Here is a 23,457-nt window from a genome sequence, read left to right as displayed (position 1 = left end):
ACCGGACCACCGGACCTACGGGTCCGGATGGTACGGTGTTTCCACGTCCGGACCGAACCACCCGAACACTTTTGTGGGTACGGATGGTTCTGTGCCGAACGGGACCTCCGGATGGTACGGGACCGGACCGGACCACCGGACCGGACCGGACCACCGGAACACCGGACCACTCGACCGGACCGGACCGGACCACCGGAACACCGGACCACCCGACCGGACCGGATCGGCACCCCCGACCGGACCGGACCATTTCTTTTCTGATCAGACCCGATGGGTCCCTGTTCAGTCTATAAATGGCGGGGGTTCGTTGGCTGGACTGACCCAACAGTCGCAGGGTTTTTGTTGTTCTCTCCCTTCGGCTGCTGGAGACGTTTCGTCTTTGGGGCAGGGGTCTTCGCGGCCTCTTGCTTCAGTGGGCGTTTCGTCACAGTCTACTTCATCACTTTCGGCTCCTCCCCCTCAAGCTTCCTACACTCCTGCTGTTGAGGAGTTGTCGGGAAGTGAAGAGGAGAGTGAGTCAGAGGACGATGGGGAGGAGGATCAGGGTCGCCCTGAGGTTAACACTGATCCTCTACCCTTGCCGGTTTCTGATGGAACTTCCGAAGCTATGCTTCGTACTTTCCAACAGTACATGACAGACATCACGCGGCGTCTTGACGCCACGGATGCCTCTCTTAAGCGTCTGTCGTCTAGTGTTCCCAACCCTTCGGTTGACACACAGGACGTGGAGTCTGAGGACGAGAGGCAGGAGGCTCTCCCTCGCACAGCTAGAAGGACGTTTGAACAGTTTCAGGACGTCCTTCCCTCCGACGCCCTCTCGTCCTTGGAGTCCGCTTCGGCCCGGGCGCGGGAGGCACACGCCGCGTCTGCCGGCGGCTCGTTTTATGAACGATCCGGCCGCCAGCAATTCGCGTTCCACCCTAGTCTTAGTGCCACGGTGGAAGCGGCAGCACATCGCCTGAGGAGTACAGATTCACGTGCGAACGCGACCTATGTTCCTCGGGAGGACGCGGATTCAGTGCCGTGCTTTCCTTCGGGAGGCGCACCTCCACTGTTTCCTCGTGTCCAATCTGTTTCGTCCCTCCCTTTTCCCTTTGACTCTCGAACTCTCCCTTTCCAGACTTCGAGTGTTCAGGGTGGGGCTGACGGTGATGTGTTCGTTGGGGAGGTGCCTTCGGTCAAGAAGGTGGAACTGAGCTCTGCTTCGTTCCACAATCTTGAGGCCACCGTTTCTTCCATTGTCGAGGCCCAATCACAGGCCTTGACATGGATGAGCACGCTGTCCACACTGTTGGACCCTCCCGATCGGGCAGAGTCCGATTCCACTCGGGTCCTTGACACGGTTCGAGTGGATCGGGCTTTGCATGCCGTGCGATCGTGCGTGACGACTGCGGCAGAATTGGCCATTGGAACACGGGTCCACTTGTTGGCCCTGTTCCGTGATCATTTTCTGGCTACTTCTTTAGTGCCTCCGGATATGAGGAAGAGTCTGAGGAACACGTTTCCTCAGCCTTCTTCCCTTTTTCATCCGGGCACTGTCCGTTCTGTGGTGGAGTCCACACGCCAGAGGAACACTGATTCTCTGATGGTTGGCCTCGCTGCTTCGGCGACGTCGGCGGGGAGTAAGAGAAGTGCTACAGTCACCTCCAGCTCCCAGCCTCAGAAGAAGAAGAAGAAGAAGCCAGTTTCACTGCCTCCTTCTTCCTCCTCTCAGGCGCCTGTCGCGTTCCCCCCTGCGGCCCCGGCTTCTCGTGCTCCCAAGCGTAAGAAGAAGGGTGCTCAGACAGGTAAGGGTAAGCAGCACCACCAGGGGGGTGGTCGCAAGCCTGCGCCTGCCCGCCAGCAGAATTTTCAGTGAGTCCCGGCCCTACGTTGACGCCCCCTCAAGTTGCCCCTCTTTCGTCCGTCGGTTCCCTTTTTCGGGCCCGCGACATGTGGGGCAGACTGGTCTCCAACCAGTTTATCTTGAGGGTGGTGGGGTCGGGGTTTTCTCTACCGCTGTCGTCACAACCTCCATTGTCCGCTCTACCTTTGACGTTCCCCCCTCCTCGAGACCCTGCCAGATGGCAGGCTCTTCAAGACGAGGTGAACTCGTTGGTCGAGAAGAAGGCTGTCTACCCCCTTTCTCAGCCTTCTCCGGGGTTCTACTCCCGCCTGTTCACCGTCCCCAAAAAGGACGGCAGGTTCAGGCCGGTGTTGGACCTCTCCACCTTGAACTTGTACCTTCGCAGGTGCAAGTTCAAGATGGAAACCCCTTCGTCGGTCCGGTTGGCCATCCGGCCAAACGATTGGGCCACGTCTGTGGACCTCCAGGATGCTTACTTCCACATCCTGGTGGCCCCGGGGTACCGACATCTGCTCCGGTTTGTTTGGGAGGGCACAGTGTTCGAGTTTCGGGCCCTCCCATTCGGCCTGTCCTTGGCCCCGCTGATTTTTACAAAGGTGGTCAAGGAGCTGGCGGCGTTGGTCAGAGCTCAGGGTGTGCGTCTGCGTCAATATTTGGACGATTGGCTCACCCTGGCCCAGTCTCGCGATCAATGCCTCCAACACACCCGGCAGGTCCTGGAACGGACCCATGCTTTGGGGTTCCAGATACAGTGGCACAAGTCAGACCTCGTGCCAGCCCAGCAGTTTTGCTACTTGGGGATGGCGTTCGACACAGTGCTTTACACTGTGTCTCCCTCCCCGGACAGAATCCTCTCCCTGAGGCGAAAGATCCTCTCCATTCAGGCTTGCCGCGCTGTTCCTCACAGGCGGCTGGCGGAACTGTTGGGTTCCATGGAGTCTGTCGCTCTGCTGCTGCCCCTTGCAAGGCTACACAAACGTCCCCTGCAACGGGCAGTAGCAGATCGGACTTCCAGGCCTCTCGATTACACCGAGTTGGTCCAGATCGGGCCTTGGTTTCACGAGGCTGTAGTCCAATGGCTGGACCCGATCTGGCTCAACTCTGCGGTGCCTATCCAACCGAGACGGCCGTCTCTCTTCCTGTACACCGACGCTTCTACGCGGGGTTGGGGGGCCCACCTGGACCTGCACGAGGCCCAGGGGGTCTGGACCCAGGAGGAGTCCCTCCTACACATCAACTTTCTAGAGTTGGAGGCGGTTCGTCGGGCTCTGCTGGAGTTTCGCCTCCTGATTCGGGATCAGGATGTGTTGGTCCACGGGGACAACACCACATGCCTAGCTTACCTTCGCCACCAGGGGGGCACCAATTCTCGGTCCCTCTCCCTGTTAGCGGAGGAGATTCTGCTCTGGTGCCAGACCAATCAGGTCCGGATGTCAGTCCAATTCGTTCCGGGGAAACTGAACGCCCTGGCCGACATTCTCAGTCGGGGCGATCAGGTTCTCCCCACAGAATGGACCATCGCTCACAACGTTCTACGGCGTCTGTGGGCAAGGTGGGACCGTCCTCTGATCGATCTGTTCGCAACTCGATTCAGCGCTCGGCTTCCCAGGTACGTCAGCCCCTTTCGAGACACGAATGCGTTCCACGTGGACGCATTCACTCTCTCGTGGAGGCTCCTCGATGCTTACGCCTATCCCCCGACATCTCTGATTCCGAGGGTACTGGCAAAGTATCTGCAGGAACGGCCAAGACTGATTTTGGTCGCGCCTTACTGGCCAACAGCTCCGTGGTTTCCAGATCTTCGCGGTCTCACCCACGTAGACCCTCTACCTCTGAATCTGGACGGGGGAAGTCTGCTCCAGCCTCGATCAGGCCTCCCTCATCCACGTCCAGAGAGTCTGTGCTTGACCGCATGGCTCTTGTGCGCTCCAAACTGCTTGCACTAGGATTGCACAAGAGTTCAGTAGAGTTTTCCTTGAACGCTAAGAGGCGATCAACTAATCAGCTCTATGACTTACGCTGGAGAGCTTGGGCCTCCTTCGCCTTGTCCAAGGGGATAAAGCCGCTTTATCCCTCAACACAGGACTTGGCCAACTTCCTGGTGGAAGTGTATCAAAAGAAGAGTCTTTCTTCTAAGACTCTTCTTGGATACAAATCTGCCATCACTTCCACGATTGCGGCTGCTACTGGTCGCAGACCTGAACACTTGATCAGTTCCTCCCTCATTGCTAATGTCCTTTCGGGTATTAGCAATGCAGCGGTGTCTAAACCTCGGGTTTCATTTCCCAAGTGGGATGTCTTCTTGGTTCTCAAACTCCTGCGTAGCAAGGAGTTTGAACCCCTGGCAGGCATTAGTATCAAGTTCCTGACTTTTAAGACTGTGTTCCTCATCGCTTTAGCCACTTGCCGTAGACTCAGTGGTATTCAAGCTTTGAGTGGCCTGGAATTTGACATTGAGTTCACCACACATCAGGTGACGTTGGCTTTCCTACCAGACTTTCGAGCCAAGAATCAGAATGCCTCGGAGTTGTCCAAACCAGTAGTCATTCAAGCCTTGGCTCCCACTCTTGAACATGATGACCCTGATCGCTTCCTCTGCCCAGTACGTGCCCTTAGAGTGTACCTGGATAGAACACGTAGCTTTCGGTCTTCTAAGCGGTCACTGTTTGTCTCGCTTAATCCGAAGTACCAATCGGATATTTCTAGACAAACTTTAGCTCGTTGGCTGACCTTGCTTATCAAACAGGCTTATGTTCATGCTCAAGTGGATGTGGTCCCTGACATCAGGGCACACGAGATTCGGGCTATCGGCTCCTCGTTGGCGCACGTGCGGGGTGCCTCGCTCCAAAGCATAATGGCGGTCGCGTTCTGGAAGACTCCAGCCACGTTTATTAACCACTATATGCGAGACTTTTCCAGTCTCAGGCTTGACCAGTCGTATGGCATTGCCAAAGCAGTGGTTGCCAGCATGGTCACGTCAGTCTAAGGTATTTTTCTTGGGTATATTTTCTTTTACAGTAGTACTGTTCGAAAATTGCCTGGGTATCTTAATCCTTGGATTTAAGTGATTTTGATTAAGGAGTTTAATACTCTACATATCACCCTCACACCACTCTGGTATTCTGTGCAAGAATAGTACTGTCGAGGTAAGTGTTATATTGACTGTAAGGCTTCTTTTTAAGCCTACTGTCTATATGATACTTACCGAGACAGTACTATTAGAGTTTCCCTCCCGCCTCCCCTCTTGATATGTTATGGGCTTTTTGAGGGTCTGCAGCTCATAAAGAAAGAGGACGCGCCACCTACATCCTGTAAGGGGGAAGCACTCAGACAGTGCTTGGGATCCACGGTGGCGCATGGTTATGGGAGATAATTGTACCCACGCAGCGTTTTGTCCAATTTTTTCGGCCTATAATAGATAATGTGCAAGAATAGTACTGTCTCGGTAAGTATCATATAGACAGTAGGCTTAAAAAGAAGCCTTACATTCTATACAAGAAACACTTAACAAGGGTAAAAGGAGAAACAGAATCCGTTAGTCGCCTCTTACGACATGCTGGGGCCGGAGCATCGGGTAAATTCTTCCCCCTAACCCGCGGGGGGAACACAAACAGCTCAAAACAGTTATTGATAAGGAAAAGTAAACAGCAAATAAAGCTGTCTTGCCATGCGACACATGTAAATTGTGCACATATTCCATGTGTGTTATTACTTTCAAGATATTGCCTGAAAATGTCAGTATTTCACAAATACGTAACAAACCACATTGTGCACACCAAAGGCATACTCTTTTTCTTTCTCATTGAGATGAGAAAGGTGTATGCAGTCAAATATTTCAGATGAACAACAAAAAGTGAATGGTAAATTAATTTGATCATTATGATTTTAAAAGAGCTGCATGCATTCATGACTTCAAAATGTGTGGAAATACCACCATGGATTTACATAAAAACAATACTGATGGCAATTAAAGAACACATGGGTTTTTCTTCAGCCCTCACCCCTATTTGTTTATTTATTTATCTATCTATCTATCTATCTATCTATCTATCTAAGCAGAATCGATTCCACAAATATGTCCTGACTTTTAAAGTATAAAAATTAATTCCACAAATATGTCCTGACTTTTAAAGTATAAAAATTAATTCTCTTTCAATTCTCTCCCTCCCCCTCCCTTTGTTTTAAATTGATTTGAATAATTCATGATTCGCCAAGTTCCGAGTCCAAAATGTCAAGTTGATAAAACTAGTCAATTTAAAATGTACTATCACCATTTCAAATATATTATGCAATCAACACCATTCAAAATGAACAGCACAGTGTATTATGCTAGTTAAAACCTTGCAGAACAATACTCCAACAGAAAACTTGCTTGAGATTTTGTTTTTACAGTACAAACATTGTAACACAATTTTAAAAAGGCCAAAACATTTACCATCTAAACACAGACTGGTTTAACAGCAATTAAGTCATTAATGGCTAAGCCTTACACAAACAAAGCAATCTACTAACCATCATAATCATTATCCACCTAAGCTAGAAAAAGTGGTGTTATTCCGATATAATACAAATTAACAATGATACCAAACAGTATGTACCAAAAACACAATAATGCTGCCACAAAAATACTCGCTTATCAAAATGTAGTATCAGACCAAACATTTATAGTCAATGCCTATAGTTGACATTGCATATACAAAATGAGCACACTAATTTGTGTCAAAATATTACAAACGCAGAGCTAATTCTTTCTACATTAAAACAAAACAAGCCAAAAATATATACATTTCATATGACAGCAACCAGGAACATAAACTGAAACCCATCACAAATCAGTTACTAAAGCAAAACCTAAGTTGGAATACCATGTGAGAATAAAAGCTGAGGATGTTCCTGGATTGTTAAATGTCTGAGTATATTCTTAAGTGAGAGAGATCGAGTAAGGAATTGATTACCCATGACAAATAAGAATCAACCTCAAAACTTTGAAACCTGGAATGCCACGTGAAAATAAAATCCGGGAATGTAACCTTGAATTGTTGAATAATCTCTGAGTATTCTCAATAGACGAATTCTGGAAATAGCTCTGTTTGGTTTGTATGGGTTGTGAGAGAGTGAGTTAACCTTTGTTTTTTCTCAGACAAACTTATGACACGTGGTTCCTGTACACACGTATGAGACACACCCTCGCTATAATGATTGGCTTGTAATTGTCGCATGGTAAAGTTTCCCCAAGTGACATTATTTCCCACATGACATTACAGGCCAGTCACTAGCGAGGTTGTGGTGTGTGTCTCATACACGTGTACAGGAACAACGGACGTGTTGTAAATTTGTCTGAGAAAAAGCTCTTACACAATCCATACAAACGTACCCTACAAAGTTATTTTTGGAATTCATTTATTGTCAGAGTGTGCCTAGTTGGTGTGATGTGATGTCACTACAACATTCTTTCTTTCTTTATTTGGTGTTTAACGTCGTTTTCAACCACGAAGGTTATATCGCGACGGGGAAAGGGGGGGGGGAGATGGGATAGAGCCACTTGTTAATTGTTTCTTGTTCACAAAAGCACTAATCAAAAAATGGCTCCAGGGCCTTGCAACGTAGTACAATGTATTACCTTACTGGGAGAATGCAAGTTTCCAGTACAAAGGACTTAACATTTCTTACATACTGCTTGACTAAAATCTTTACAAACATCGACTATATTCTATACAAGAAACACTTAACAAGGGTAAAAGGAGAAACAGAATCCGTTAGTCGCCTCTTACGACATGCTGGGGAGCATCGGGTAAATTCTTCCCCCTAACCCGCGGGGGGACACTACAACATTGAAAACATGCCTTTAACAAGAAGCATCACATTTTGAACATTCAAAAGCTATTCACAATATAAACTGAAGCTCGACCCAAAGGCGTATGCACACAATCACTTTTTTGTTTAGAAAGAGGTCTTGAATAATCAGAATTAAACACTACATGTAATTGCATGTTTTTATATTTTGTTAATATGAATGTTACAACAAATATCATTTAATGCTATCTTTTGGCACATTAATATAAATCTGTGATCTTTAATAATAATTGAGCTTATGATATACATGTGGTTTGCAAATTGATTTTACAAAAGTTTATTTTCCTCAGTGACTTGATTTAATTAATACAAGCAATTAACCCTGTAAACAACAACTACAACAAAAGGGCATTTAACATACAATAGCTGAGCACATGTATTTTCTGTACATCATAAACTGAGCAATTACAATATATTAAGCATCAGTAAAGTCAACACATATTTTGACAGCAGTACAGACTTAATTACACCAGCAGTTATATAATACAAACATACAATGCTGAGCAGGAGTTTCATGTAACTCAAGCACTATGAAATAAAATACTTAAAAATATTAAGCACTAAATCTGATCAATAATTGTTTGTTTCGATTTCTATTTAAAAAAAAAAAAAAATGTATACAAAGAAAAACATGTGTAATTATTGGATAATTGTGAACATCTAAGCAATGCATATAACGCAGACAGTAACTGGTCATTGTTAATCTAACTCTATGCACATACACATACTAGAGGAATACCCGGCTTCGCCGGGATGAATCGCGAGACAGAGACAGACAGCGTGGCGGTTCACCACAATCACCTTTGAAGGCGAAGTCCTGTCAAACGGGATTGAGAATTTTAGAGCTTATTTCTTAGCCCTATATTATCTGTTATGGCTTCTCAAATGCCAGAACATACAGACAGACAAAAGCCGCCAGACCCCATCACAAACAGAACTCTACAATCCACAGGTGTTGCCTCCTCACACACACACACACACACATAGACACAGACACATGCAGAAGCCGTATATATCTATCTATATATATAAATATATAGAGATAGATGACAGTGGATTTTTCGATAAATAGATTCGACCTTTGCACTTTTACAGTGAGGACAACTTACGGGTACATGCAAGGAAAGCCCACAACTTCTAAGGCGAACAACTCTGCAGAGTCTGCTGTGAAGGGCGACGGTAGTCTCCCTGTCACACTCGACCCCCTTTGAATGAACTTAGGTCCCTCCCAGGTGGAATGGGAACAGCACGAAAATGATTCAGTGGCCTGAACATTTCATGTCGAGTCCCATCGCTGTCGACGACGCCAAATGTAACCGAGTGCCAAAACACCACAATCACCTTTGAAGGCGAAGTCCACTCATACGGGATTGAGAATAACTGTTATGGCTTCTCGAAGGAAGGCCTGAACATACAGACACACCAAAGCCGCCAGACCACATCACAAACAGAACTCTACAATCCACAGGTGTTGCCCACACACACACACAAACACACACAGAGAAGCCGTATATATATATGTATATGTATATCTATAAATATATAGAGATAGATGACAGTGTATTTTTCACGTGGCTATAAATTGATTTGACCTTTTCACTTTTACAGTAAGGACAACTTACGGGTACATGCAAGGAAAGCCCACAACTTCTAAGGCGAACAACTCTGCAGAGTCTGCTGTGAAGGGCGACGGTAGTCTCCCTGTCACACTCGACCCCCTTTGAATGAACTTAGGTCCCTCCCAGGTGGAATGGGAACAGCACGAAAATGATTCAGTGGCCTGAACATTTCATGTCGAGTCCCATCGCTGTCGACGACGCCAAATGTAACCGAGTGCCAAAACACCACAATCACCTTTGAAGGCGAAGTCCACTCATACGGGATTGAGAATAACTGTTATGGCTTCTCGAAGGAAGGCCTGAACATACAGACACACCAAAGCCGCCAGACCACATCACAAACAGAACTCTACAATCCACAGGTGTTGCCCACACACACACACAAACACACACAGAGAAGCCGTATATATATATATGTATATCTATATCTATAAATATATAGAGATAGATGACAGTGTATTTTTTGCGTGGCTATAAATTGATTCGACCTTTTCACTTTTACAGTAAGGACAACTTACGGGTACATGCAAGGAAAGCCCACAACTTCTAAGGCGAACAACTCTGCAGAGTCTGCTGTGAAGGGCGACGGTAGTCTCCCTGTCACACTCGACCCCCTTTGAATGAACTTAGGTCCCTCCCAGGTGGAATGGGAACAGCACGAAAATGATTCAGTGGCCTGAACATTTCATGTCGAGTCCCATCCCTGTCGACGACGCCAAATGTAACCGAGTGCCAAAACACCACAATCACCTTTGAAGGCGAAGTCCACTCAAACGGGATTGAGAATAACTGTTATGGCTTCTCGAAGGAAGGCCTGAACATACAGACACACCAAATCCGCCAGACCACATCACAAACAGAACTCTACAATCCACAGGTGTTGCCCACACACACACACAAACACACAGAGAAGCCGTATATATATATATGTATATCTATAAATATATTGAGATAGATGACAGTGTATTTTTCGCGTGGCTATAAATTGATTCGACCTTTTCACTTTTACAGTAAGGACAACTTACGGGTGCAATCGTGACATTCTAAAAATAGTAACGTAGTAACGGGAATATGGATTGACGCCACACGAAGGAAGGGAGATAAACGCTGAAAACACTGGAGAAGATAAGGAAGAGTTGCTGGGAATTAATGGATCCAGAGAAAAACCAAAATCGGTTCAGCGCTGCGCGCTGAGAGCACGTGTTGAAATATCTCATTGATGAGGTTGTGTCCGGGGTGTAGCTGAATACGGACTCCAAATTTGAAAAAGATCCACCGAGAACTTTGGCCGTGCATCGCGGACACACACACACACACACACACACACACACACACACACAGACAGACAGACACAAGTCGTATATATATATATAGAAGTAATAACTTATCACCAGCTTGAAAAATACAGTTTTTTGTTGAGCTTATTCACTTTGATTGTCTTTTGGCAGTACAGCATGCTACATTTTCTGACCTGGAGCATACAATCTATGATTAATGCCAGACTTATACTGAGTATATGTACAGTGAAATACATGTTTTTAGACGTCCATCCCTTGTAAGACCCCCTCGATCTCTTTTCAGACTTTGTTTCCCAATATCTCCTCTTCATAAATTCTGTAGATTTTACATCCAGTTTACAACTACCTCCGGAACTTTTGCCAATTTTTTATTTTATTGACAGAGGTTTTACTTTTGATCTTGGAGTCAGCTCATACTTCTGAAATGTCAGAAAAATTAACCAACACATTTCCTCGGCCATCAATTTACCCATACAGAGCCAGCAAATGAGTGTGGCTCAATCCAAAACAGCATATGCAGCATATATACTCATAACCCTGAAAAGATCCCCCAGTTTGATAACTAAGACCCATCTTCGATGTATAATTCCCAAAAGAATTATAAGGGTGTTAAGAGTTGGACTGGCCGGGAGCGTATATAAGAGCTAGTTCACGTTTTCTCTCGTTGTTGTTGTTGATGTTGTTGTTGTTGTTGTTGTGATGGCATTTAAGACATTGATCTGAACTTAGCTTTCAAGCAGTTTGTAAAAACCTTGATTCTACTGCTCATTCAAACAAATAGCAACATATACATTGCTCAGAGTCACCACAAAACATGTAGACGATAAACACACTAGGATGCTCATGATCTTACTAAAATAGACAACACAAAAGGCATTTTTAGCAAACATCCTACCTCCCTGTGAAATGTCTTTCCCGCAGTCTAAAGCAAAAGAAAAGCAATCCCCATCTTTAAAAAAGAAAGCTTTTCATTATATACATGTACATGAATATCAATCTATGGTAGCATCTATCTACAGATTGTAAAGCACTGAGTGTTCCTTTAGTACAAAAGTACCAAAAATTCCTCACTTACAGCTAAAAAGATGAACATATACAGATCGACTATAAAAATGGACTCCTTTAAATCAGTACAACAATGCTCTGGAATGCAATGCAAAGCCATAGGTAACTAGGAATGAAAACATCTAGTAAAGTCATACAAAAACATGAGCCTGAGTGTAAAAACAAAAACATAGTAAAAAATGCGATCCATGCACAAAACACAGTAATCATTCATGTGATCCACTTGTAAACATAAGAAATTCAGATGTGTTCTGCTTGTAAACATGATATAAGTAATAATTTGATCCACCTGTAAACATAGTAATAATGTGATCCACAATGCGCCAACAGCAATTAAGACCCCTCCACCTCACTCTCTTTTTCTCATCTCTGCTGCAACCTTCAAAGGAATTAATACATGTACATTTAACAACACAGCTCTTTCCAAAACTTTGTCTTTACAAAAATAACTCGCGGCAAACGCAAGTGAACTGTGAACATTATGACAAGTATTATGAACCTTACGAATCCTTCAATCTAAAAGAAATGTTGACACATGTACGTTTATGTATTTCTTCAACAGTGTGAACCTGATCTGCCCTAAGAGTGAATGACCTAGTGACAAAAACAATAATGAATTTTTGCTTGTCTTTTCTTTCATTTTTTTTATCCAATGTAAAAAAATCTTGAGCAGTAACATTACGACACCTGGATAATCTCCAGAATTAGTCTGTCATCCTATTAAAAGCCTCAAAATGCTTCACCCTCTTTCAGTATATTGTGACATACTGTAATCTTAGTGAGGTTCATTCTGGGGTAGAACCCCACACATACATGTATACAAGTCTTCATTGACTTCTGTGGAGATCAGTTGGAGCAGGATAAAATAAACAAATAAAATTAACACCTTTCTTTGAAATAGACGATGTTCGGAAATAACTCTGTTGAGATTGTATGGGTTGTAAAAGAGTGAATATGTGACCCTCCACCACGGAATGAGTCGCATGTCACCTTTGCATGATTTTCATATTTTTACATTTTCCTAAAGAGTTTTTTATGCTCTATCCAGTGGTGAAAACCGTTTTAGAAAAGAGCGAAAACTGTTCGAGTTATAAGCCTGTGACTAAGGTGACCCTCACACTGTTACCAGACACTCTCCGGACTTATATCAAGCCTAGCGCAGAACCGCGCGAGGTGACATGTGACTCATTTCGTGGTGGAGGGTCACAAATATCCAAATTGTCCTTGTCCATGTGTTTCAGACACACCCCTCACTAGTGAATGATCTGTGGATTGTTTGTCCCCCTGAAAGCAAGGGTATTCACTCTTTCACAATTAACCCATACATATCCGACAGAGTTATTTCTGGAATTTGTCTATTATGCTTCTTTGGTAAGAGCAGCTCAGCTGTATTTCTACAGAAGCCACTTACTCTTTTCCCTATTATTCCTGCAAACTCTTTTCGAGGGCTCAAACTTCCTGCAAGTGTTTTCTCCCTACTGAGGTGTAGCAGGATTGACAGGTTTGGCTGGAATGTCGTACTTGCGCATGTACTCCAAGACTTGGTCTGGAACTTCTGCCAGAACTTCTCGTGCCAATGCCCCCTTAGAGAGTTCAATGTCCGTTCCAAACTGACCGCCGATAAAGTCTCGGAATGGCACAAACTGAAAAAGATAAATTTAATGTTAGTGAGCAAAAAGTATTCTTTATCCTACATACGTGAGAGAGACCACTCATGAGATAAAAATATCGTTCAAACCACACGTGTGTATATCATGTAAATGAGGTCGTGTCAACCTAGTCTGGCAGGGACCTGCTTTTCCACTGCTTATATATGATGCCTAAGTCACCGAGACAAACGTCATGGAAACACTTTTGCGCCTGCTCTTTTCCCTCGAAGAATTTTTAGAACTGACACGTATATAAAAAACGTCTGTAAAAAAAAAAAAAAAAAAAAAAAAAAGAACTGACACGTCACGCTATACTTTCCACAGTGACGTTTCTTTGCTTTAACGTCAAAGATTTTACGAAGCTTTGGAAGAGATCGAGGTTCCAAAAGAAGCATCTTCAATTTTGACACCTCGACTGTGGGACGTTTCTAGTAAAGTACACATATGTACAGTATGTAGGATAAACATAATACTACATGGCTTGCTGTGTCGTACCAGATTTACACTCGTTGCTTTTTAAAATATCGAAAATCTCGCTTTCGCTCGCAGTTCAATATTTAAAAAAACAACTCGTGTAAATCTGGTACGACACAGCATGCCATGTAGTATTCCCTCTGTATGTTTCATTTCACAATCAATCAGTGCATGCAGTTTCAAAAATAGCTCAACATTAAAGGGAACTGACTGCATATCTGAGAAGGAAGAGCCTGTTTGTGTACACATATACAGTACACCTGCCCTGGGGATCACCTCTTGATAACTACCACCTGTCCATTCCAACCACCCCAGACAATGTTTTTCCCGATGAAATTCATCTTTCTCTAGCGACCACCTGTTAATTACCACCCCTTTTGGTCGGTCCCTTGGGTAGTTGTTATTAACAGGTTCGACTGTACAAAGGCAAACAGACACACAAATATAGAGGCGGGGAGAGGGGGGGAGGGGGGGGGAGTGGAGCGGTGTCTTCAAAGGGGGGTTTCAACTGTACTAGAGAAAACAGCAATGACAACAGTAGATTAACTCATTGTCTCCCAGGTACGGATATATTCGTACCCAGTCATTTGGCTCTATCTGACCAGGTACGGATATATTCGCCCAGACTGTTAGCTTCAGGCGTTAGATCGATGTTACAGGAAGCGACTGAAGCTAACAGTCTGGGCGAATATATCCGTACCTGGTCAGATAGAGCCAAATGACTGGGTACGAATATATCCGTACCTGGGAGACAATGAGTTAATCTACTGTTGTCATTGCTGTTTTCTCTAGTACAGTTGAAACCCCCCTTTTGGCTCTATCTGACCAGGTACGGATATATTCGCCCAGACTGTTAGCTTCAGTCGCTTCCTGTAACGTCGATCTAACGCCTGCATTCCAGCGTGTTGATACACAGTTTCTACACAGCTACTACAATTCTGCAACACAGCTGGTCTCGGCTAAAAAAAACTTGGTCAACATAGGTGGGGTAGAAAGTGTGGCACTGACCTGAACAATATCTCTCTCAGCTGTCTGGCCGCTGCTGTCTTTCAGCAAAGAGTTGTCACTGTCCAAAATGTCCATCGCTGCAACAAAACTAAACACATAAATTATCCAAGCAAATAAATAAATAAAATAAAAACAGCAGTACCCTTTGAAAGGACTGACCCCTTGGACTAGACAACAGTGTCCCTACATTGCAGGTGGCCTGTCGACATGACAGGAATATTTTGTGAAGAAAAGAGACATGAAAAAGTGACCTTTTATGACAAGACTAACAACCATGCAACACAAATATCCTCCAACATGCTAAAGGGAGATAATCAATGAAACACAAGCCTTATGATCAGTCAAGTTCATTTTTACTGGACTGATAAATCAACATAGGTAAAGGTTTTGGCATAAAATGGGCACGGATTGGCGGAAGATAAGCATGGCTAAGGGGGGGGGAGGGGAGGGGTAACTGCTTTATTGTGAAATTCCATCCCTCCGAAAGCTGGGCCCAGTTTGACTGGCAACAACGGGTCTGAGATCCACTGCAAACCTTCATTTGCCCCTGAGTCAGCATGGTCGGGGTGTGAAACCATAACCATGTGCTTGCTTTCCGGCACCCATGCTGCTGTTTTGCGGGGCTTTGCTACCAGCCACAGGCCTCAGATCTGGAGGGAGCAGGGTCCCATCCCGTGGTTACGCTTGCCACATCCCGTGGTTCGCTTGGGCTCACCTGTGGACCCTGCGTAAGTCTGGTAACAATCTACCAAAATACAGTAGAATGCAGTGTCCCCCTTTACCATGCTTATCTCCCGCCACTAACAGCTATGTATTAGGTGTTCCGCCAATCCGTATATTAGGGACGTTTAATTTAAGATAATGTTTGTGAGTTGCTGCTCCAAGTTTTGTTTGAATAGTTCATTTCCCCGCGTTTCCTCATCTGAGGGGCCTCACACTGCAAGTACTACTATAAGAAATGTCAATGTCCTAAACCCCAATTGCTGCACATTTGTAATCCTGCAGAATATACAGGTGGGAGAACATTCTGAAGAAAAACTTGAAATACCCACCATCAAACTCTGCGTTCCCCACACCAACAATGATGATGGACATTGGTAACCGAGAAGCCTGACAAAACAAAATAAAATGTGTATGATTAAGAACGATCAAAATGATGAGAAAATTGTAAGAATTGTCATCTTTAAATAAAACATGCATATGTACCCATGACTACAAGCACACTTGCATGCATGCATGCACGCACACACACACACACGCACACAAACAGATACGCACACACACACACACACACAAACACATACTAACTGAATGATACACAAATACAATTATAGTTAATATGTTACTGACCAGAAACATTCCAAACTAACCCACAGCACTGCATCTACTTGGATGTGTTTTTTTATTCTAATTTCCTCAACATTATTATGCTTCATGCAGCTTCTTCACATACATTTTGTTATGCCGCACCCGTCCCCTAACCCCCACCCTCCATTCCAAAACTGCCGCCTCATCTTTCAACCCAGAGAATTGTTGTTTTTATGTGATGTAATACACGAGCCAAAAGAAAAAATTCTGTTTGTTACACTCAGACAATAAAGTTTTATTGAATTGAATTGAATTAAATTGAACCCCATCCCCATCCTTACCCCCATTCACCCCAACCCTTCTCTAAGGCCACTGATAATTGAAAGCAAACGAAGGACTTACAGCAACAATGGCGTTCTTCGTCTGCTGCATGTCGGTGATTTCACCATCAGTGATGATCAGCAGAACAAAATAAGAGGATCCATCCCTCACTTCTGATGCAAACCTGATGAGTAAATCATTATTGACAGATGTACAACTTTTGGACAAGAATAGAAATTTAAGTTAAATATTTGTAGAGTTTTAAAGGTCTCAAATACTTTTCTCAAAACAATGTAAAAACTTGCCAATATATATATATGCATCCCGAAAAGCTTTTCTGAATATGTTGTGCCGTGAGGCACACAGGCATGTATTTAAAAAAAAAAAATTTTTTATACATGCATCCATAACAATACTTTTTCTAGCAGTTTATCCAAACCCATGTATTCATTCAAGAAAAAGAACAAGAAAAACCTTTATTGTCTGATTTTACAAAACAGAAATTTGCCTTCAGGCCTCTCTCACAATGAGCGCTTCTGGGGTGATAACGCGAGACAACTCCTGTGATCTTGCCGCGAGATGGCGCCAGTTACCAGCCGAAAGAAAGAAGGGGCATAACCTCACCAGAACCGACCATTGTCTGTTTACCGTATAAAATGCACGACTTACACACGAACTGTTACCAAACCGATATGCTATTTGGGACCAATGCAAGTTTTTTCTCCTTTCTCTTGTGATCTTGCCGCGAGGTGGCGCCAGTTACCAGCCGAAAGAAAGAGGGGGCATAACCTCACCAGAACCACCCTTTACTACTGGCAAGGCCTGGGGTCAGCAACAGAGTTGCGCCCCCTTCATGAAGAACAAAAAGGGATTGTCTTTTCCAACTCTTTACCTTGCAACGTGTTTGATGACTGGGGCAAAATTGGTGGGACCGTTCAGCTGAATTCTGGGCACTGCCGCCTGGTAGGCCTGTAGAATGCCACTGACACCAGGGCAGTACGGGTTCTGAGGGTTGAAATTCTGGAGAAGAAAAAAAGTGACAAATGTAAAGGGGTTATGGGAATTTTTTCAAATCAAAATGTACAGGGGTTATAGAAATGTTTTAAAATCAAAATGTACACGGGTTATTGTTTCAAAATCAAAGACGTCTGACAATAACATGGAGGGCTCTAGCTCTCATTCCTTGACTCAGCGATCGGCTGACTGACAAAATGACTGACTAGCTGTCTGCCTCACTGATTAATTGATCGATTGGTTGACCACTGCAGTTATACTTGACATTCTGTCAGGTCTAACTGATCTATCATCTGATCAAAATAGTCTAGCTGTGTGGATCAGCAAGTACATTTCTGTTCCTATGGTGCTTGCAGAAACTATATAGGCATGGCAAGTGCATTTTAATCTGTTCCTTATTCTGTGCATGTGTGTGTGCATTTGTGCATGTGTGTGTGTGTGTGTGTAGGTGTGTGTATGTATATACATGTGTGTGTGTGTGTGTGTGTGTGTATGCGCGCGTGTGTGTGTGTGAGTGAGTGTCTGTGTGTGTCTATGTGTGCGTCTGTGCGTCTGTGTGAGTGTGTGTGTGTGGTTTTAATGAGAATAAAAAAATGCTTACCACAGCAAACTCGTGAGACACTGTTCCATCTGGCAGTTTAGCACCAAAGCCCAAAACAGGAAACATTTTATCCCTGCAAAAAAAAAAAAAAAAACTAAGACAAATGAATCACTAGTCCTTGTGTTTTGTATCTCCATCTCTATTCCCCCAAGTAAAAATAATACAGTGAGAACCCCAATTAAAGACCTCCAAAATCTAAGAAAATCCGGTCTTAAAAATGAGGGAGTTTAAAAATGAAGGTAAATTTACCTGTGCAGAAAATCTCAAAAAGCAAGGTCTTAAAAATGAGGGAGTCTTAAATTGGGAAGGGGGGAGGGGGGGTCTTAACAGGGGGTTCCACTGTACTGTAATAGGCCAAATAAAAGTTCAACTCATATAAACAATTCAATTTAAGGTTTGAAATGGAACGTACGTGTCATAGTCTTGTATGATCTCTCCAACAGCCTGAATGGCGGCAGCGTACTGGTTTGGTTCGTAGGGGTTCATGTAGTGAAGTGAGCGAGACTGGGCGGGGTTGCCATTGGATGCTGTGAAGTCTATCGCCACCGTGAAGTTCATCTGCATTCTGTCAGAGTATAAATGAATCTAGTTTACAAATTTTAAAAAAATGGGAACCCTCTGCTGGGAACACGAGCATTCACTGCAAGTGAGTCAAATCACACAATCCCCAAAAGCAGTGTATGGCTGCCTAAATGGTCATACACATAAAAACCCTGTCCTGCAAAAAACACGAGTGTGGGAGTTTCAGCGCATGAGTAAAGAAATCACACACAAAAATGGCATTCCTTTCTTCACTGTCACTTGAGGGCAAAAACTTTGATGCATCCATGGTCCAAGTATTCCTTCACTTAAATTTACTTATGTAATTGTTAAACAGCATGTTTAGCCCAGCAAGGCCTGCAATCCTAACATGAAAATGTTCCCCTGAGGTAAAGGAGAATACATGTATTAATCAGCCCTCGCAAAATTCGAAACTGGAACTTTTGGTAAACACCCAACTATGTTTGAAGCTAGATACAGTCACTCCTACCTGATGATCGCTACACCATACTACATTTAACAACCCTTTGAAATAAAATATCAGATAAAAAATTAAAAAAAGTTTGTACTGGGAGTTTTTTTTTATCCAGATCAAGAGGATTAAAGGAGAAAAACTATAATGTTTTAAAGTGTACCTAACATAATGTGTGCAGTTTCACGAAAACAGGGAACTGTCTTACCCTCCTCTGATGTAGTCAAGGAATGACTGTCTCTGTCTGATTGCACAGCTCATGACATGAATCTGAAAAACACAGATAACAAATTTATATGATAGAGACACCAGCGTGCATGCACAAGAAATATGCGCTGTTTGTCGTCAGCAGTAGGCAAAACACCTATTTCCTTCCCCTGAAAACGGCGTATGGCTGCCTAAATGGCGGGGTAAAAAACTGTCATGCACGTAAAATTCCACTCGTGCAAAAAACACGAGTGTACGTGGGAGTTTCAGCCCACGAACGCAGAAGAAGAAGAAGAACACCTATTTCCTATCACCATAAACTTCCTCATTTTGTCAGAGCTGTTGAATATTTTGACAGAGAGGAAAAAGGCGCCACAACGCACTGCTTTAAACTTGTCAAAAACTGCCAACATTTGTATGGCCTCTTTGGAAAATTTGCACCCCCAAAAAAATCTTCAGTAACATCCCTGCTTGCATGCAGTGATCATGCATATCCGACCATATCCAACATTCACACAAGATATCGCACATGCAAATGTTCTCACTCGGACACTGACGCACGCAAGCACACACACATATGCAGGGACAAACACACACACATCAACAACAAAAACCCTAAATGCAAGAAAAAGACCAACAGCTTACCTGTCCGGAATCTTTGTAGTGTTTTTTCTTTGCTTGTTTCTTTGGGTTTATCGCCTGAAATATATATTCTTTGAAGTTAACAGAAACAATACATCTATAAGAAGAGCGACAACATTATATGACACCAAAAGAATCAGAAGTGTTGACTGGTCAAGATGATAACAATAATCGAATGCATGAACATGCATCAGGATTCACTCACATGTACACACACAGAGGAACACTAACACTCTTCCATGGTCCAACTGCCTATTCTTCAAATACTTGTCAAATCCAGGTGCACGGAGCCCCTGGGGCTTTTAGTCATACCTCAGGCAGCTATCCGTTAGAAGAACTACCAAGTTTCATTGACTTGCACCCAAAGAGTCAAGAACTGCGATTTTTTTACGAATTAATTTCGTACTCGGACCCGGCTGGTCTTGACCTATTTTTGTATCTAAATTTAGATCAGGTAGATCATCACATCATGCACAAAAAGACACGTCACTAAGCAAACTATGTCAGACGTCATCATGAGTTTGTGTAAAACAAAATCGAGGCCGGAATCACTCAGTTGAATCGAACTCCGACCAAACACCACGTAATAACTAGCTTAATTTATGCACTCGCGTGAACAAGAAACCTTCGAGCTTCACAGATGTCGTCGTTGGGTAGTTTTGGGTTTGTTTTACTACCATAGGAGGATTTTTGAACTGTAAATGCACTCAGCTGCAACAAAAACGCAAAACGAAGGCTGTGAGCTGCACTGTGCCTTTAAAGCATTCATTGTACAGTCAAACCTGTCTGTAAAGACCCCCCAAGGGACCAACCAAAAGAGATCCTTATAAACAGGTGGTCGCTATGGAAAGGTAAATTGCAAAGGAAAGACTGAACCTCTTTGGGGATCCCGTGGGGTGGTCATAATGAGCAGGTGGTCTTTATTAAAAGGTGGTCACCAGGGCAGGTTTGACTGTATTTGAGTACTGTCTTGCCCAGTGACACTAGCTTTTCCCATCCTTCTGATATATTCAATGCGGTATTACAGAAGAACCCCTTCACCCGCCCTCACCCCCACCCCCTTTTAATCAAGACCTCCAAAAGACGGAGAAAATCAGTTCTTAAAACGGAGAATCATTTACAGACCTAATGAACAGAAAATAGGAAACAATAGGGTCTAAAAGCAGGCGGTCTTAAGGGGCAAGTGGTTGTTAGCCAGAGGTGGTCACCCGGGCAGGTTCAACTCACACACAGCAGAATTATTTTTAGCCTACCTGATAAACATTCGACTCTGCTGCCCCTTTAGATAGCTCACGAAGATTTGTGGTAAAAGCACCGATGAAGTCATGACTGAAACAAAATTACACAGGTGTGAAATAATGCAACTGTTGAGATGGAAATATGCTTTCCTTGCAGACTTTCATCTCTCCTTTGGCAAAGCTAACTAATGAATTCTATGAAGGGGTTTTGATTACTTCATAAGACCAATCAGCCCGACTAGACACTATTTTCTGAATTCAAAAATGTATTATGATGACACTATTTTCTGAACTCATAAATGTATCATGATGACGATAGCTTACAGAAATACCCATCATGACTACACATCCCTGGGACATGTCAAAACAGTTCCTCAGCATCAGTGGCTTGGTGGTAAGACGTCGGCCTCCTAATCGGGAAGTTGTGAGTTCGAATCCCGGTCGCTGCCGCCTGGTGGGTTAAGAGTGGAGATTTTTCCGATCTCCCAGGTCAACTTATGTGCAGACCTGCTAGTGACTTTACCCCCTTCGTGTGTACACGCAAGCACAAGACCAAGTGCGCACGGAAAAGATCCTGTAATCCATGTCAGAGTTCGGTGGGTTATGGAAACATGAAAATACCCAGCATGCCTACTCAACGAAAGCGGAGTGAGCTGACTATGCTCTCAGAGTATAGTGTGGGGAACCCAAATGGGCAAACGAGCTCACACGTAACCAGAAAATTCTGGAACGCTGAAGAAGAAGAAGTGAATTACCTTTCACAGCAGGGTTGAATGCTTCTGATTGCATGACAGAATTGTGCACATCTCTTCAGAGAGGTCACACATAACAGGTGCCACTCTCCTTTTGTAGATAATCAATCTTTTCTTTTTAATATTTTTTCAAACAAACCTTCCATCACTGTCCCAGTCGTAGCACTCAATTTGTATGGATCTGAAAAATGATACACAAATCGCTGTTAGGAAAGCCAATGTTACACAAGATGCAGACAGAAAAAAGGACATTTATTTTTTGAGGGACCACCTTCGTGAACAGTTAGGCAAAAACAACAAGAACAAGAGAATTAAAAATAAATAAATAATAATGACGACAAAAATGAAGAAGCTGTATGAAAAAAGAGACAAAACTGCCCGTGGTGTTTAAAATAAACATTGTATCTTAGGCAAAAAAACACTTTTTAGTTACTCGACCGTAATAACCCTAAGTTTTTCTGCCTGGGCTGCTCTAACTTTTTTGATTATCAAGGAAATGTAAAAAGAGCTGAATATACCTGAAGTTTACGAGGAAAAAATCAGTTTAAAACTGCATTGAAGCATTAATACATATCAGAGTCATTGTAAATTCAAACTAAATACGATTGTCTGAACTGATGCCACTTACAGTGAGCTAATAGCTTCTTTGTGCAGTTGTTCATACCTGTCATAATCCCCATTGCACAGCGCCTGGACAGAAATGGTTAAAGGTTTCCAGGTTGGGTTGAGGTTGCTTCGTACCACTTCTGTTTTGTGTACCACAGTGAAGCTGAAATTTGCAGAACATAAAACAAATCAAAAGACTGTATACAGTATAACATTTCATGAGAGAAGAAAATGAAGAAAATAAGCATATTTGGCACTCTGTATGTGAGTGAGTGTGTGTGTATGTGTGTGTGTGCATGTGTGTGTGTGTGTGTGAGTGAGTGTGTGTGTGTATATGTGTGTGTGTGTGTGTGCAAGTACATGCATATGTATCTGTGTGTATGTGCATGTTTGTGTGTAATGTGTGCGTGCATACATACATGCGAGCGTGCATGTCTGTTTGTGTGTGTAGATCTATACTTGACACTTGTGAAAGATAAGGATCATCAAAATTCAGCATATGTAAATATGTGGTTCTTGTAGTTGTATTATCAATATCAATCAATATGAGGCTTATTCCGTGGGTACAGTTCTAAGCGCAGGGATTTTTTATTTTTTTTAATTTTTATTTTTATGCAATTTATATCGCGCACATATTCAAGGCGCAGGGATTTATTTATGCATTATTTGCAGTTTCTAAATACAGTAGAGTCCGGGTACAACGAATCTCAAGGGAGATACATTTTAGTTCGTTATATCAGTAATTCGCTGTAGAGTTTTCAACCCTAAATGGCCTCAAGACAAGTTTTCCCACTCACCTTCAAATGATCGTCCCATCGATCTTTCCTTGGAGAGTACAATCTCTGCATGTTTTCAACAGCTTCATAATATAATCCATAGAGAGCTCTAGCAAACTAACAGCGGGAGGTGCATGAAAAGCGTCAGTTTTCACGATAAAACTTTGA

The 23,457-nt window shown here is 43.5% G+C and overlaps 1 protein-coding gene across 1 annotated transcript in view; it reads right to left on the bottom strand.

Moving 5' to 3' along the window:
- Positions 1-5,335: 5,335 nt before the first annotated feature.
- LOC138964711 (copine-8-like) overlaps positions 5,336-23,457 on the bottom strand; it is a 30,466-nt gene continuing 12,344 nt past the window's right edge. Inside the window, exons 9-20 of the mRNA XM_070336738.1 lie at positions 22,572-22,676; positions 22,047-22,088; positions 21,171-21,246; positions 19,921-19,974; positions 19,277-19,338; positions 18,469-18,621; positions 18,057-18,129; positions 17,334-17,461; positions 16,523-16,625; positions 15,865-15,922; positions 14,813-14,889; positions 5,336-13,324 (exon numbers count right to left, since the gene is read on the bottom strand). Coding sequence (XP_070192839.1) covers positions 13,157-13,324; positions 14,813-14,889; positions 15,865-15,922; positions 16,523-16,625; positions 17,334-17,461; positions 18,057-18,129; positions 18,469-18,621; positions 19,277-19,338; positions 19,921-19,974; positions 21,171-21,246; positions 22,047-22,088; positions 22,572-22,676 — 1,099 coding nt within the window. The 3' untranslated portion in view covers positions 5,336-13,156. The remainder of the gene's footprint in view (positions 13,325-14,812; positions 14,890-15,864; positions 15,923-16,522; positions 16,626-17,333; positions 17,462-18,056; positions 18,130-18,468; positions 18,622-19,276; positions 19,339-19,920; positions 19,975-21,170; positions 21,247-22,046; positions 22,089-22,571; positions 22,677-23,457) is intronic.

The sequence above is a fragment of the Littorina saxatilis genome, linkage group LG4, assembly GCF_037325665.1.
Source record: "Littorina saxatilis isolate snail1 linkage group LG4, US_GU_Lsax_2.0, whole genome shotgun sequence".
Taxonomy (NCBI): Eukaryota; Metazoa; Mollusca; class Gastropoda; order Littorinimorpha; family Littorinidae; genus Littorina; species Littorina saxatilis.
The sequence above is the reverse complement of the archived record's forward strand: the minus strand, read 5'-3'. Positions and strand labels throughout refer to the sequence as shown.